Source organism: Engystomops pustulosus, chromosome 8, assembly GCF_040894005.1.
Source record: "Engystomops pustulosus chromosome 8, aEngPut4.maternal, whole genome shotgun sequence".
Classification (NCBI taxonomy): Eukaryota; Metazoa; Chordata; class Amphibia; order Anura; family Leptodactylidae; genus Engystomops; species Engystomops pustulosus.
The window spans coordinates 5,390,243-5,406,620 of record NC_092418.1 but is presented as its reverse complement, the minus strand read 5'-3'; the positions used below and the strand labels follow the sequence as shown (position 1 = coordinate 5,406,620).

At 42.5% G+C, this 16,378-nt stretch overlaps 1 protein-coding gene across 1 annotated transcript; it reads right to left on the bottom strand.

The window, feature by feature from the left end:
- Positions 1-207: 207 nt before the first annotated feature.
- On the bottom strand, positions 208-14,826 carry LOC140075684 (uncharacterized). Its single transcript, XM_072121857.1, has 10 exons — positions 14,328-14,826; positions 13,955-14,202; positions 13,174-13,395; positions 9,642-9,667; positions 7,558-7,831; positions 7,269-7,472; positions 6,197-6,346; positions 5,966-6,046; positions 559-621; positions 208-377 (listed from the first exon to the last, which is right to left on the bottom strand). Exons 1-10 carry the CDS (start codon positions 14,804-14,806, stop codon positions 208-210), a joined length of 1,917 nt encoding a protein of 638 aa, XP_071977958.1. The 5' UTR covers positions 14,807-14,826.
- Between the last annotated feature and the right edge of the window lie 1,552 nt (positions 14,827-16,378).

Sequence of the window (16,378 nt, the reverse complement as noted above, 5' to 3'; positions counted from 1 at the left end):
GAAGATCTTCTGCACAGTACATCTGCAGGTCACATTGAAAGATTATAGAACACCACTGCGGATATTCTGGGCTGTGAGCCATGCCACCCGAAAGAATGGAGTCTCAACTCATCAGTTATAATGGTGTAATGGTCAAATGAGGTTTTTCCCTATCCAGATGCCATAGCGTCATGCGGAAATTCAAAACTACCAAAAATGTAAGTCATTTCAGCCATACATTGGCAATTGACGGACTTCCTTTTTAAGTGGAACCAGGCTCTGGTGTACATGTTGCTTTCCTACTCCCTTGGTCCAAATGTTCTGAACAGTTTCAGATGAGGTAAGGACAAAGACTATGTCTTCCCGCCTCGTTGGCTCCACAGGGCCTGCCACGGTCGCTGTCAAAAGGGAGGTACTGTAAGTTGCCAGCAACAGGGGACCTGCTCTCCAAAAAGAGCGTACACCATACTCATCCACACACTCGGCAGCTAATTGCCTGGAGGCTGACGCAGTGATCATGTCACAACTGGGATCATATCCGGAGGTCATAATTACCCTACAAACTGCCCATAGACCTACCAGGTGGAAAGACTAACGGAGTATGAAAGAGGCTCAAATCTTCATCAACTTTGATCCAGATATCTTAAAAAAAAAAAAAAAAAAAAATCTCGACTAAATCTCAATCAAATTCTCAACAATGGCATCTACTGCATATCTTCTTCAAATTAATAATAATAATTCTTCAAAACCTTAAGTTCTGCTGTCCTTCCTGTAAGGCGCTATTGGTTGTCTTCTCAGCCCTATATAGGGTCCTATCAGAACTGTTACATAAAGGTCCCTCACCGCAGCCAGGCGGTGAACTACAGGATCCATTAATCTAAGATCCATACTCCTCATCTGGGTATCAATGCCAGATTTTTTTCCAAAAAAAAAAAAAAAAAAAAAATTATGCTTCCTTTTATATACAAACCTCTTGTTAGGATTAATGAAGTCTCCACACTCAAGATTTAAGAATAGCAGTTCTTGATGTCTTCCCTTAAAAAATGATCTTCCGTTATTTTTTGTGCCTCCTATTCCAGTGCTCCCAATAACTGGGCAAAGGGCAAGTTGTCACTATAACCAGGTGGTCTAAGGCCACCATAGAAGAACACTACAGTATACATGCTATCAAGATCCTTCTCAGTGATAAGGATTCCTTCTATACAGCCTACAGCTACCTCTTCAACAGAGTTATGTCATGGACAAAGTGGACAAGGCCACAACATGGTCGTCATCTTTAACCTTTGTCAAATATTATAGGCTAGACTATCTCTTAAGCAGAAGGCACTCTGTGGCAGTGCAGTGCTTAAGTTACAAACATGTGGCCCACCCATAGAATTTTTCGGTACTGCTTTACAAATCCCATTTGTGTGTGCTGCCCCTGAGACGATCAGGAAAACAAAAATTTACTTACCCCGAAATTTTCTTTTCCTGGAGTCCAGGGGCAGCACATGCTTCCCTCCCTTATTTATATTGCTTTATAATAATACACTGTCTCCTAGTTCCTCCTCCCTCTTATAGGGCTCCTTAACTAGTTAATTGAATACATGTGTACTGCTTGGTAACCTGTCTCTATCTGATTGGTTCTAGAGGACTAAAACCCATTTGTGTGTGCTGCCCCTGGACTCCAGGAAAAGAAAATTTCGGGGTAAGTAAATTTTTGTTATTCTTGTACATACGGGGCAGTATTATAGTAGTTTTATTCTTGTACATAGGGGGCAGTATTATAGTAGTTATATTCCTGTACATAGGGGGCAGTATTATAGTAGTTATATTCCTGTACATAGGGGGCAGTATTATAGTAGTTATATTCTTGTACATAGGGGGCAGTATTATAGTAGTTATATTCTTGTACATAGGGGGCAGTATTATAGTAGTTATATTCTTGTACATAGGGGGCAGTATTATAGTAGTTATATTCCTGTACATAGGGGGCAGTATTATAGTAGTTATATTCTTGTACATAGGGGGCAGTATTATAGTAGTTATATTCTTGTACATAGGGGGCAGTATTATAGTAGTTATATTCTTGTACATAGGGGGCAGTATTATAGCAGTTATATTCTTGTACATAGGGGGCAGTATTATAGTAGTTATATTCCTGTACATAGGGGGCAGTATTATAGTAGTTATATTCTTGTACATAGGGGGCAGTATTATAGTAGTTCTATTCTTGTACATAGGGGGCAGTATTATAGTAGTTCTATTCTTGTACATAGGGGGCAGTATTATAGTAGTTATATTCTTGTACATAGAGGGCAGTATTATAGTAGTTATATTCTTGTACATAGGGGGCAGTATTATAGTAGTTATATTCTTGTACATAGGGGGCAGTATTATAGTAGTTATATTTTTGTACATAGGGGGCAGTATTATAGTAGTTATATTCTTGTACATAGGGGGCAGTATTATAGTAGTTATATTCTTGTACATAGGGGGCAGTATTATAGTAGTTATATTCTTGTACATAGGGGTCAGTAATATAGTAGTTATATTCCTGTACATAGGGGCAGTATTATAGTAGTTATATTCTTGTACATAGGGGCAGTATTATAGTAGTTATATTCCTGTACATAGTGGGCAGTATTATAGTAGTTATATTCTTGTACATAGGAGGCAGCATTATAGTAGTTATATTCTAGTACATAGGGGACAGTATTATAGTAGTTATATTCTTGTACATAGGGGGCAGTATTATAGTAGTTATATTCCTGTACATAGGGGGCAGTATTATAGTAGTTATATTCCTGTACATATGGGCAGTATTATAGTAGTTATATTCCTGTACATAGGGGGCAGTATTATAGTAGTTATATTCTTGTACATAGGGGGCAGTATTATTGTAGTTATATTCTTGTACATATGGAGCAGTATTATAGTAGTTATATTCTTGTACATAGGGGGCAGTATTATAGTAGTTATATTCTTGTACATAGGGGGCAGTATTATAGTAGTTATATTCCTGTACATAGGGGGCAGTATTATAGTAGTTATATTCTTGTACATAGGGGGCTGTATTATAGTAGTTATATTCTTGTACATAGGAGGCAGTATTATAGTAGTTATATTCCTGTACATAGGGGGCAGTATTATAGTAGTTATATTCTTGTACATAGGGGGCAGTATTATAGTAGTTATAGTCTTGTACGTAGGGGGCAGTATTATAGTAGTTATATTCTTGTACATAGGGGGCAGTATTATAGTAGTTATATTCTTGTACATAGGGGGCAGTATTATAGCAGTTATATTCTTGTACATAGGGGGCAGTATTATAGTAGTTATATTTTTGTACATAGAGGGCAGTATTATATTAGTTATATTCCTGTACATAGGGGGCAGTATTATAGTAGTTATATTCCTGTACATAGGGGGCAGTATTATAGTAGTTATATTCTTGTACATAGGGGGCAGTATTATAGTAGTTATATTCTTGTACATAGGGGGCAGTATTATAGCAGTTATATTCTTGTACATAGGGGGCAGTATTATAGTAGTTATATTCTTGTACATAGGGGGCAGTATTATAGTAGTTATATTCTTGTACATAGGGGGCAGTATTATAGTAGTTCTATTCTTGTACATAGGGGGCAGTATTATAGTAGTTCTATTCTTGTACATAGGGGGCAGTATTATAGTAGTTATAGTCTTGTACATAGGGGGCAGTATTATAGTAGTTATATTCTTGTACATAGTGGCAGTATTATAGTAGTTATATTCCTGTACATAGGGGGCAGTATTATAGTAGTTATATTCTTGTACATAGGGGGCAGTATTATAGTAGTTATATTCTTGTACATAGGGGGCAGTATTATAGTAGTTATATTCCTGTACATAGGAGGCAGTATTATAGTAGTTATATTCTTGTACATAGGGGGCAGTATTATAGTAGTTATATTCCTGTACATAGGGGGCAGTATTATAGTAGTTATATTCCTGTACATAGGAGGCAGTATTATAGTAGTTATATTCTTGTACATAGGGGGCAGTATTATAGTAGTTATATTCTTGTACATAGGGGGCAGTATTATAGTAGTTATATTCCTGTACATAGGGGGCAGTATTATAGTAGTTATATTCTTGTACATAGGGGGCTGTATTATAGTAGTTATATTCTTGTACATAGGAGGCAGTATTATAGTAGTTATATTCCTGTACATAGGGGGCAGTATTATAGTAGTTATATTCTTGTACATAGGGGGCAGTATTATAGTAGTTATAGTCTTGTACGTAGGGGGCAGTATTATAGTAGTTATATTCTTGTACATAGGGGGCAGTATTATAGTAGTTATATTCTTGTACATAGGGGGCAGTATTATAGCAGTTATATTCTTGTACATAGGGGGCAGTATTATAGTAGTTATATTTTTGTACATAGAGGGCAGTATTATATTAGTTATATTCCTGTACATAGGGGGCAGTATTATAGTAGTTATATTCCTGTACATAGGGGGCAGTATTATAGTAGTTATATTCTTGTACATAGGGGGCAGTATTATAGTAGTTATATTCTTGTACATAGAGGGCAGTATTATAGTAGTTATATTCTTGTACATAGGGGGCAGTATTATAGTAGTTATATTCTTGTACATAGGGGGCAGTATTATAGTAGTTATATTCTTGTACATAGGGGGCAGTATTATAGTAGTTCTATTCTTGTACATAGGGGGCAGTATTATAGTAGTTCTATTCTTGTACATAGGGGGCAGTATTATAGTAGTTATAGTCTTGTACATAGGGGGCAGTATTATAGTAGTTATATTCTTGTACATAGTGGCAGTATTATAGTAGTTATATTCCTGTACATAGGGGGCAGTATTATAGTAGTTATATTCTTGTACATAGGGGGCAGTATTATAGTAGTTATATTCCTGTACATAGGGGGCAGTATTATAGTAGTTATATTCCTGTACATAGGAGGCAGTATTATAGTAGTTATATTCTTGTACATAGGGGGCAGTATTATAGTAGTTATATTCTTGTACATAGTGGCAGTATTATAGTAGTTATATTCCTGTACATAGGGGGCAGTATTATAGTAGTTATATTCTTGTACATAGGAGGCAGTATTATAGTAGTTATATTCTTGTACATAGGGGGCAGTATTATAGCAGTTATATTCTTGTACATAGGGGGCAGTATTATAGTAGTTATATTCCTGTACATAGGGGGCAGTATTATAGTAGTTATATTCTTGTACATAGAGGGCAGTATTATAGTAGTTATATTCTTGTACATAGGGGGCAGTATTATAGTAGTTATATTCTTGTACATAGGGGGCAGTATTATAGTAGTTATATTCTTGTACATAGGGGGCAGTATTATAGTAGTTCTATTCTTGTACATAGGGGGCAGTATTATAGTAGTTCTATTCTTGTACATAGGGGGCAGTATTATAGTAGTTATAGTCTTGTACATAGGGGGCAGTATTATAGTAGTTATATTCTTGTACATAGTGGCAGTATTATAGTAGTTATATTCCTGTACATAGGGGGCAGTATTATAGTAGTTATATTCTTGTACATAGGGGGCAGTATTATAGTAGTTATATTCCTGTACATAGGGGGCAGTATTATAGTAGTTATATTCCTGTACATAGGAGGCAGTATTATAGTAGTTATATTCTTGTACATAGGGGGCAGTATTATAGTAGTTATATTCTTGTACATAGTGGCAGTATTATAGTAGTTATATTCCTGTACATAGGGGGCAGTATTATAGTAGTTATATTCTTGTACATAGGAGGCAGTATTATAGTAGTTATATTCTTGTACATAGGGGGCAGTATTATAGGAGAACTGACTTACTCTTCTTTTTTGTTTTCCAATCTCTTTCCATGTCTCTCTTGTAAATAGAATAATTCTTCTGTCAGATGTATATGTAGAGGCGGCAGATATATAATATTCCTGTATATCTTGGAGAATACATTGGTTGATAAATCTCTCCTTACCCTCGGGTTGTGTTGTATCACCTGGTGGATACTCTCCTGCTCTCTCGTGTGTAGCGCCATCCACTGTTAGGTGATGATTGTCTACAATATGAAAGTATCATACAAGGTACAATACGTTAAGGAAATCCTTACAGTCACCAGAGCCCCTGCGGTTATGTTTGCCCCTCCCCCATTCATCAGATATAATTTGTAAGGACAGTTTTATTTTTCATGTTCTTCAGGACCCTTCACCTAAGTCCATAAAGGTCGGAGGTCGGGATAGTTCGCTATCAGTTTCTGGTCCTGGTGGTCGGTGGTCATTGTGAGATTTCCTCTGGTGACCTGTGTTCTCCTCCTCGCTGACCTTCCCTTTATGTTCGAGGACTTGGGGACTATTAGATTCTGCAATAATCAGAAATATAGATGAGGAACTGACATGAAGTAGATCCCTTGATGCTCCTCCGTCTAGCGGGGATTTACGGGCCATTTGGGCTTCTGTTGTAAGAGTCAGAACTTATCACTTTTGGTTGCCCTCTTATTACACCACTGCATAAACCTCCAGTTACCGATGTACAAGCGATGGAAGGACCATCAAGGGTTTGGCTGGAGATCTTTTTAGCGACGGCCGTCTCTCTCGACCCCCCGGTGTGTATGGGGCGGACTATTCTTCTTCTTCTCACTATTGATTGACTTCTAATGAAACTTCATGAATCCTACAGTTATTGATATACGTGTCATATGCAGGAATATCAAGGGTTAACTGGCTGAACACATCATATATCTTATGGACCAGTGTTATATCTCTCTTGCCCCCCCTCTACAGATATATACTCGGGTGGTGCATGTGTCCTGAGCGGCAGGGGGAGAAAAACGGGAATTCTCAGCGACGCCGGACAGTAGAGATGTCCAGACCCGATAGTCAGGTTCGGCCGCTTGACCCCGACATATTTCCAGATTTGTTGCTGAGCAGCCGACCCGGTACATAGATGCCCATAGCGATTAGCCATGGCTATGATTGGTGTCCCCTTGACCAATAGTGGCCATGGTTAGTTGCTTGGGATGTCAAGTCGGCAGATTGTCCGTTCGTCCGCCTATATATCTGAGCCAGGAGGCCAAACTCGAGCATCGGGTCCACTCATCACTCACCTCGCAGCAGTGTATGTTCCTGACAACCAAACAATTGTTTCAAAATTCAACTCCCCGATCCTCGTCGCCCCCAATATCCAACATCAAGGAAAGTGAAGAGGAAAATACTAGAAGGCCAAAGTTTGTTGGTTTGGTATATGACCTGCTACAAGACAGATGCTCCTAGCAGCCACCTCACCTGTTCTTGTTATGGAAGCACTGAAGGTACCCAGCTTTTCCTCCAGCCTCTGTCTTTCCATTGTTTGGTCTTTCTCCTTTCTACCAAAGAGGAACAAGTCCCGGGCCAGTCTCTGGATACTCGGCTGCTCTTTGAGTATCTTCATCTTCTCGGCAGATCGGTTCTTCTCCATATCATCGATCACCACAATCGTCTTCTCCTGACCTGTGTGACGTGGACATGGAGAGAAATATTGGTGTCCTTGCCCGGCATTTGGCTTTGTTGGGCAGTGTCATTGTCAGACCCTCACCTACAGCCTTGGATATGTATCTCAGCTCCTCTGTGTACGGGGCTCCTAGAACGTCGGTGACTTTGGCCTCTCCATGTTTCTTGGTGTGGTACAGGATCATGATTGTGCACTGCGATATCTCCCGGAGAGTCTTCTGGTCTTTGACAGAATGGAAAAGTCTGACGTCCTGGACCAGGTTCTTAAAGTTCTCAGCAGATGTCAATGTGCTCTTCAGCCAGAGGAAGGAATTTTCGGGAGACTTGGAAAAGATCCCAATGATGTGCTTTCTGCAAGACTGATGGAATTGTCAATGGTGTAGTGGGATATGGATAACAGGGAACATCGGGAAGGCAGTGGATGGTGGATACTGGAAGAACATGGGGGATGGCTGTAGCTATCACTAATGATGGGATGTATTATCTGCTGGTAACTCTCTAATTAGACATCACATCGGAGACCACCCACCACCCAGGGACTGCAGGAAATTGTATTGGCATCACTGAAGGCCCTATGATTCTGACCCCAAGAATTGTTTATACTTGTGGAGATACTTAAAGGGCATCTACCACCAGGATGAAGGGCTGTATGCAAATGAGCTTGAGGGGCTCCAGGCGCCATTAACACCTACGGAGCCTGGAGCCCCTCACACTCATTTGCATACAGTCCTTCATCCTGGGGATAGATGGCCTTTAACCCTATGTTGTTCCATAGGAGGTTCCAGGCGTTTGCAGGACACACAGCTGAAAGCAGATGTTTCCATCCACAATATTAGAAGACGCACATATTTTTCTCAATGTCTGCTATGAAATCAAAATAAACCTTTTCCATTTTAGGTGAATTTGACCAAAATTTCCAACATTTTTTATATTTACAAAGTCCCAAAATAATGACAGATAATTTTTAAGGCATTTTTATGACTTATTGCAATGTCAAAAGTTTGCATTACTTTGGCTTTGAACAAAGACCTTAAAGGAAACCTCCCACGAGGAACCTACTATCAGGAGCAGATGTGATGGTAGATTCCTCCTCGTGCAGCCTCTGCCCTAATCTGTAATGTAATAATCCTGGAACATAACTTGTTAAAAACTTTATTTTAGTAATAGGTAAATTATCTACAGAGGCTCCTGGGGCGTGGCCTAGCTAAGGCTACTCCCCACCCCAGGAGCCTCTGCAGGTAATTTACATATTACTAAAATAAAGCTTTTAACAAGTTATGTTCCAGGATTATTACATTACAGATTAGGGCAGAGGCTGCACGAGGAGGAATCTACCATCACATCTACTTCTCATGGGAGGATTTCTTTAATTTTTGGAGACTTGTTCTGTGGTTTCTCGAAAATAAAATTGAACTGTTTGGCCATAATGACCATCATTAAGCCGGAGAAGACCATGCCAACTATGAGACACGGGGGCAGGATCATGTTATGGATATCCCCTAATAGATACATCATGAGGGAAGAGCATTATGTGGCAAATACTAGAGAACATCTCCAGACATGAGCCCGGAAGATAAAGCCACCGACAAACTGGTGACACATTGGCTGAAGGAGAACAAGGTCAATGTTATGGAGCGACGATCACCAAGCCCTGATCTCAATCATGTGGAAGCTTGTGGAAGGATCCAGAATGTGTGACCCAAGTCATAGAGTGTAAGGACAACGGTACCAAATACTAATGAAATGCACGGAACATAATAAAAAGGCCTCAAAAAATTATCTCCCTAAATTTGGGCGTTTGGCAAATCTAAATAATTTTGGTCCCCATTGACCTAAAACGGGAAAGATTTATTCTGATTTCATGGGAGAAAAACAAACTTTTCAGAAAGTTTTCATAAAGTTTATTGAAACTTTTGGTTTAACTTATGGGGCAGAATAGTGACTTATGTTTAATGATTGAAATGAGTTTTTCAGGTTGAGAAGTTGATGTCACCTGGGACTTTGCTCTGCATGCATCCTCTTTGTTCTGCACTATTCATGGTTATATAATGATCAATGAGACAAGTGATTATGATTCCACCACCAGGACATTACAGGACCTTCCCTTCTTACAGACGAGCCATGAAGATGGCATCAATGTTTATAGCGTATATATATGCAGCGTCTTACCTTGTGCCTGGATGAGGACATTGTATCTGGAACATGCAAAGAAGGAGAGGTGATGACACAATCACTTCCATCAGAACCCAATACATCTGGTACCGCTCCTCATGATGTCACCTACCACCCATTTTAGGATATCTTAACCTAGCAGCTATACAGTATTCAAGATATTGTTCCCTAACAAGTTCATTAAACTTAATTAAGCCATCAATATATAGAATCTGGGAACCAGGGATCCATCAGGGTCCCTCAAACTTTATCGAGCAGGAAAAAGATTAAAATTCAAAAGTATCTTTGGATGAGATAGTTCAGTAAAATGAAGCCCAGTTCTACCCAATGACCCGTCTATGAGTGCGTCTTACCAATGATCCATCTATGAGTGCCCCTTACCAATGATCCATCTATGAGTGCGTCTTACCAATGATCCATCTATGAGTGCGTCTTACCAATGATCCATCTATGAGTGCGTCTTACCAATGATCCATCTATGAGTGCGTCTTACCAATGATCCATCTATGAGTGCGTCTTACCAATGACCCATCTATGAGTGCGTCTTACCAATGATCCATCTATGAGTGCGTCTTACCAATGACCCGTCTATGAGTGTGTCTTACCAATGATCCATCTAGAAGTGCGTCTTACCAATGACCCGTCTATGAGTGCGTCTTACCACTGATCCATCTATGAGTGCGTCTCACCACTGACCCGTCTATGAGTGCGTCTTACCACTGACCCATCTATGAATGTGTCTTACCCCTGACCCATCTATGAATGTGTCTTACCCCTGACCCATCTATGAGTGTGTCTCACCACTGACCCGTCTATGAGTGCGTCTTAATACTGACCCATCTATGAGTGCGTCTTACCACTGACCCATCTATGAGTGCGTCTTACCAATGACCCATCTATGAGTGCGTCTTACCAATGATCCATCTATAAGTGCATCTTACCAATGACCCATCTATGAGTGCGTCTTACCACTGACCCGTCTATGAGTGCGTCTTACCACTGACCCATCTATGAGTGCATCTTACCAATGACCCATCTATGAGTGCGTCTCACCAATGACCCATCTATGAGTGCGTCTCACCAATGACCCATCTATGAGTGCATCTCACCAATGACCCATCTATAAGTGCATCTCACCGCTGATCCATCTATGAGTGCGTCTCACCGCTGACCCATCTATGAGTGCGTCTCACCACTGATCCATCTATGAGTGCATCTTACCAAGGATCCATCTATGAGTGCGTCTTACCAATGACCCATCTATGAGTGCGTCTTACCAATGACCTGTCTATGAGTGCGTCTTACCACTGATCCATCTATGAGTGCGTCTTACCACTGACCTGTCTATGAGTGCGTCTTACCACTGATCCATCTATGAGTGCGTCTTACCACTGACCCATCTATGAATGTGTCTTACCCCTGACCCATCTATGAGTGCGTCTTACCAATGACCCGTCTATGAGTGCATCTTACCAATGACCCGTCTATGAGTGCGTCTTACCAATGACCCATCTATGAGTGCGTCTTACCAATGACCCACCTATGAGTGCGTCTTACCAATGACCCATCTATGAGTGCTTCTTACCACTGACCCATCTATGAGTGCGTCTTACCAATGACCCGTCTATGAGTGCGTCTTACCACTGACCCATCTATGAGTGCGTCTTACCAATGACCCATCTATGAGTGCGTCTTACCAATGACCCATCTATAAGTGCATCTCACTGCTGACCCATCTATAAGTGCGTCTCACCACTTACCCATCTATGAGTGCGTCTCACCGCTGATCCATCTATGAGTGCATCTTACCAAGGACCCATCTATGAGTGTGTCTTAATACTGACCCATCTATGAGTGCGTCTTACCAATGACCCATCTATGAGTGCGTCTTACCAATGACCTATCTATGAGTGCGTCTTACCACTGACCCATCTATGAGTGCGTCTTACCAATGACCCGTCTATGAGTGCGTCTTACCAATGACCTGTCTATGAGTGCGTCTTACCAATGACCTGTCTATGAGTGCGTCTTACCACTGATCCATCTATGAGTGCGTCTTACCACTTACCCATCTATGAATGTGTCTTACCCCTGACCCATCTATGAGTGCGTCTTACCACTGACCCATCTATGAGTGCGTCTTACCAATGACCTATCTATGAGTGCGTCTTACCACTGACCCATCTATGAGTGCGTCTTACCAATGACCCATCTATGAGTGCGTCTTACCAATGACCCATCTATGAGTGCGTCTTACCAATGACCCGTCTATGAGTGCATCTTACCAATGACCCACCTATGAGTGCGTCTTACCAATGACCCGTCTATGAGTGCATCTTACCAATGACCCACCTATGAGTGCGTCTTACCACTGACCCATCTATGAGTGCGTTTTACCAATGACCTATCTATGAGTGCGTCTTACCACTGACCCATCTATGAGTGCGTCTTACCAATGACCCGTCTATGAGTGCATCTTACCAATGACCCACCTATGAGTGCGTCTTACCAATGACCCGTCTATGAGTGCGTCTTACCAATGACCCACCTATGAGTGCGTCTCACCGCTGATCCATCTATGAGTGCGTCTTACCAATGACCCGTCTATGAGTGCATCTTACCAATGACCCACCTATGAGTGCGTCTTACCAATGACCCATCTATGAGTGCGTCTTACCACTGACCCATCTATGAGTGCATCTTACCAATGACCCACCTATGATTGCGTCTTACCAATGACCCACCTATGAGTGCGTCTTACCAATGACCCATCTATGAGTGCGTCTCACCGCTGATCCATCTATGAGTGCGTCTTACCAATGACCCGTCTATGAGTGCATCTTACCAATGACCCACCTATGAGTGCGTCTTACCAATGACCCATCTATGAGTGCGTCTTACCACTGACCCATCTATGAGTGCGTCTTACCAATGACCCATCTATGATTGCGTCTTACCACTGACCCATCTATGATTGCTTCTTACCACTGACTGACCCATCTATGAGTGCGTCTTACCAATGACCCATCTATGAGTGCGTCTTACCAATGACCCATCTATGAGTGCGTCTTACCAATGACCCGTCTATGAGTGCATCTTACCAATGACCCACCTATGAGTGCGTCTTACCAATGACCCACCTATGAGTGCGTCTTACCAATGACCCATCTATGAGTGCGTCTTACCACTGACCCATCTATGAGTGCGTCTTACCAATGACCCGTCTATGAGTTCGTCTTACCAATGACCCACCTATGAGTGCGTCTTACCAATGACCCATCTATAAGTGCGTCTTACCACTGACCCATCTATGAGTGCGTCTTACCACTGACCCATCTATGATTGCTTCTTACCACTGACTGACCCATCTATGAGTGCGTCTTACCAATGACCCATCTATGATTGCTTCTTACCACTGACTGACCCATCTATGAGTGCCTCTCACCAATGACCTGTCTATGAGTGCGTCTTACCACTGACCCATCTATGAATACGTCTTACCCCTGACCCATCTATGAGTGCGTCTTACCGCTGAGCTGTTGGAGCAGGATGCACTTGATTTGGTTGAGTTTTGCTTCCATGTTGCGTCGTTCTGCCATAACTCGCTGTCGCAGGAGAAGGTTCATGTCTTTTTCTGTAAACAGCAGAAGGTCACATCCGGAAAGCTGGCTCTGCCTCCATTGGGCCCTCATCCCCTTTTCGGACATTGTGTCTTCCAGGTCAGTGATCACCACCGTTATCTTCTCAGGTCCTGAACATCACAGGGAAACAACTGATAAGCATAACAAGTGCAGCCCTTACTACTGGGGTTAATGGGAGAGAAACCTCAAGAGTAGGAATCACTTACATGAGCTGCGGGAGGGAATGGGTTTGGGGATTTCGGGAGGGGGTGGGTTGTTTTAAAGGACATCTACAACCAGGACGAGGATTGGAAACCTTGTACTGAGTTACTGGCAGGGTCGCCTCTTATTTTAGCATGTTATGGCCTAGTTTAAAAAAAAAAAAAGGATGAAAGTTAAAGGACATCTACCACCAGGAACAAGGACTGTGCAAATGAGCAGGAGGAGCTTTAGGCTCCATAGGTGTTTATAGAGTCTAGAGCCACTGAGGCTCATTTGCATACAGTCTTTCATCCTGGTGGTAGATGCCCTTTAAAGAAGAGCAGATACAGCCCGAAGGGGCGCACACCAGTAGGTCAGTGCTTGGTTTACAATCCTTCATCCTGGTTGTATCAGCCATTTCTCGCTGCACCTCATAGAGAAGGAGATAAGTTATTTCTCCAGTAACACTAGGAGGACCTAGAGACGCACCATGTGACTGCAGGCAGTGTTCGAGGTAGACCTCCATGTCATACAACGACTTTTTTGATTTCATGGAGAGACAGAAGATGATTACGGAGCATCTTGAAGCCACAGATTTCCATAGTTGATCACTGGCCTGGAACAGAGCGAGACACGACACGGAGCTGGGAGTCTTACTCATGAGATGGTCTACAACCCAAGTGATGTCCGTGGCTGCATCCCAGAAGAAGACCCCGACCTTCCTCTCTGAATTGCATCTAAAGTCATGAAAAGCGGAGACATTTTTAGGTGTTTTTTCACGATGGAAAGGAAATATCAGAGACAGTTCTAAGTATTTGACCTGAAGTGTGGACAATCTAGAAGGATGTCCTGTGGACCTCACCTTGGAGATGTCATCTGTGGTCGGTAGGTGACCTGGCCGGAGGGGCAGAGGCCCAGCTTGGAAGTAGAACCATGTATATTATAATGGGATGAGGCTTTACTCAATTTCTCTGTCAGGTCCTCCTCCAGCCCAGCTTGAGAAGACAGGAGGATGATATGGGAGTCTTGGTTGCTGAAGTTCAAGTGTCCACAAGAGTTTTTGAAGATGGTTTGTGGACAGGAATGAGAACTTGTCCTCCTCCGATCAGGAAGGTTCAGTACAAACCAAATCCTTTCTTCTTCTAATTGTATCTGATCTTCGTGGAATAATGGGATCCTCCCGTTCACGTTGCATCCGTTGACCTGGATCTTGGCCTCTTCACTTGGCTTCATGTAGAAAGATCCATCCTCAGATACAACAATCTCACAGAGCTCCATGTCTTCTGTAGGAGAAGGGACAATCTGAGGACCTCTGTGGAGGAGCCTCTTCAGTGCCTCCATATCTCACAACACAATGCGACACATCCAGCTAAAGGAGAAGATGTGAAACTAAAATAACAAAAAGATCTACAAATAAAAGGAAAGTTCTGCAACAAGACTCCGGGGAAAGCCCAACCTGCATCTCCACCGCCCCCATCTGTAGACTCATAAGTCGTTTGTCTGGTTTGAATGAAATGTGGAAAACTCACGTGAACTCCATGATGATCATCATGTGAGGAGAACATCACGTCTCGTGTTGGTGGATTGAGTAGCTCTCTAGTGCCACAGTTATCTATAGTCAGGTCTGGTATTGTAGATCAACTCTACGTAAGGAAATACCTGGCACATGGACTGGTGCAAAGTACTGGAGTTCATGGTCCAGACACGTCGTCCCTAGAGATGAGCGAGCACTAAAATGCTCGGGTGCTCGTTATTCGAGACGAACTTTTCCCGATGCTCGAGTGCTCGTCTCGAATAACGAGCCCCATTGAAGTCAATGGGAGACTCGAGCATTTTTCAAGGGGACCAAGGCTCTGCACAGGGAAGCTTGGCCAAACACCTGGGAACCTCAGAAAAGGATGGAAACACCACGGAAATGGACAGGAAACAGCAGGGGCAGCATGCATGGATGCCTCTGAGGCTGCATAATCGCACCATTATGCCAAAATTATGGGCAACAGCATGGCCATGACAGAGTGACAGAATGAAGCTAGATAGCATCTAAAACATGCAATAATTGACCCTGACACTATAGGGGACGGCATGCAGAGGCAGCGGCAGCAGCGGCAGGCTAGAGAGTGGCATGGCGACATACCCTAAATGGACTCAGGCTTCAAACCAATGGGTGGCAGAGAGGAACCAAAGGAGGTGAGCAAGAAGCGCTCAAATAATATCGGTACATGATAAAAGTTTGCCAGTATATTTTGTGGATTACACAGCAGGGTGGCGACAAAGTTAACATGGAAGCCATGAAAACAACCCAAAATTCTGCCTCACAAAGCTCGTTTGATAAGGGGACCATGTATGGAGGCAGTGAACTAGTAGTAGATTAAAGGTGCTGCAGTTAAAACTATGTTAGTTGGATCTTGGCATGGAGCTGGCGCTCCGCTGCCAGACGAGCTTTCGCCAATCCAAGCCCCTGTCTCTAGGCTACTCCCCAAACAGCACTTCTAAGAACCTTTTGTATAAGATCAAGTGTAGTAGCGTTCTTATAAGTTTAGGATATGGCGGGTGAGGGGAATGTAAACAGATGCGCAAGAAGCGCTGAAATAATATCGGTAAATGATAAAAGTTTGCCAGTATATTTTGTGGATTACACAGCAGGGTGGTGACAAAGTTAACAAGTTTGATGTGGAATGCCCTGTAATAGCTCTTGGGCGGTGTGCCTTTTATCGCCTAGGCTCAGCAGTTTCAGCACCGCCTGCTGTCGCTTAGCGACGGCACTGCTGCTGTGCCTAGAGCTACCGACTGAAGGCGCCATGCCCACAGATGGTACTTCGGAGGCGGAGGAGGTGGAGGAGGGGTGGGAGGAGGAAGAGGTATAGTAGGCCTTTGAGACCTGGACCGAGGTAGGCCCCGCAATCCTCTGCGTCG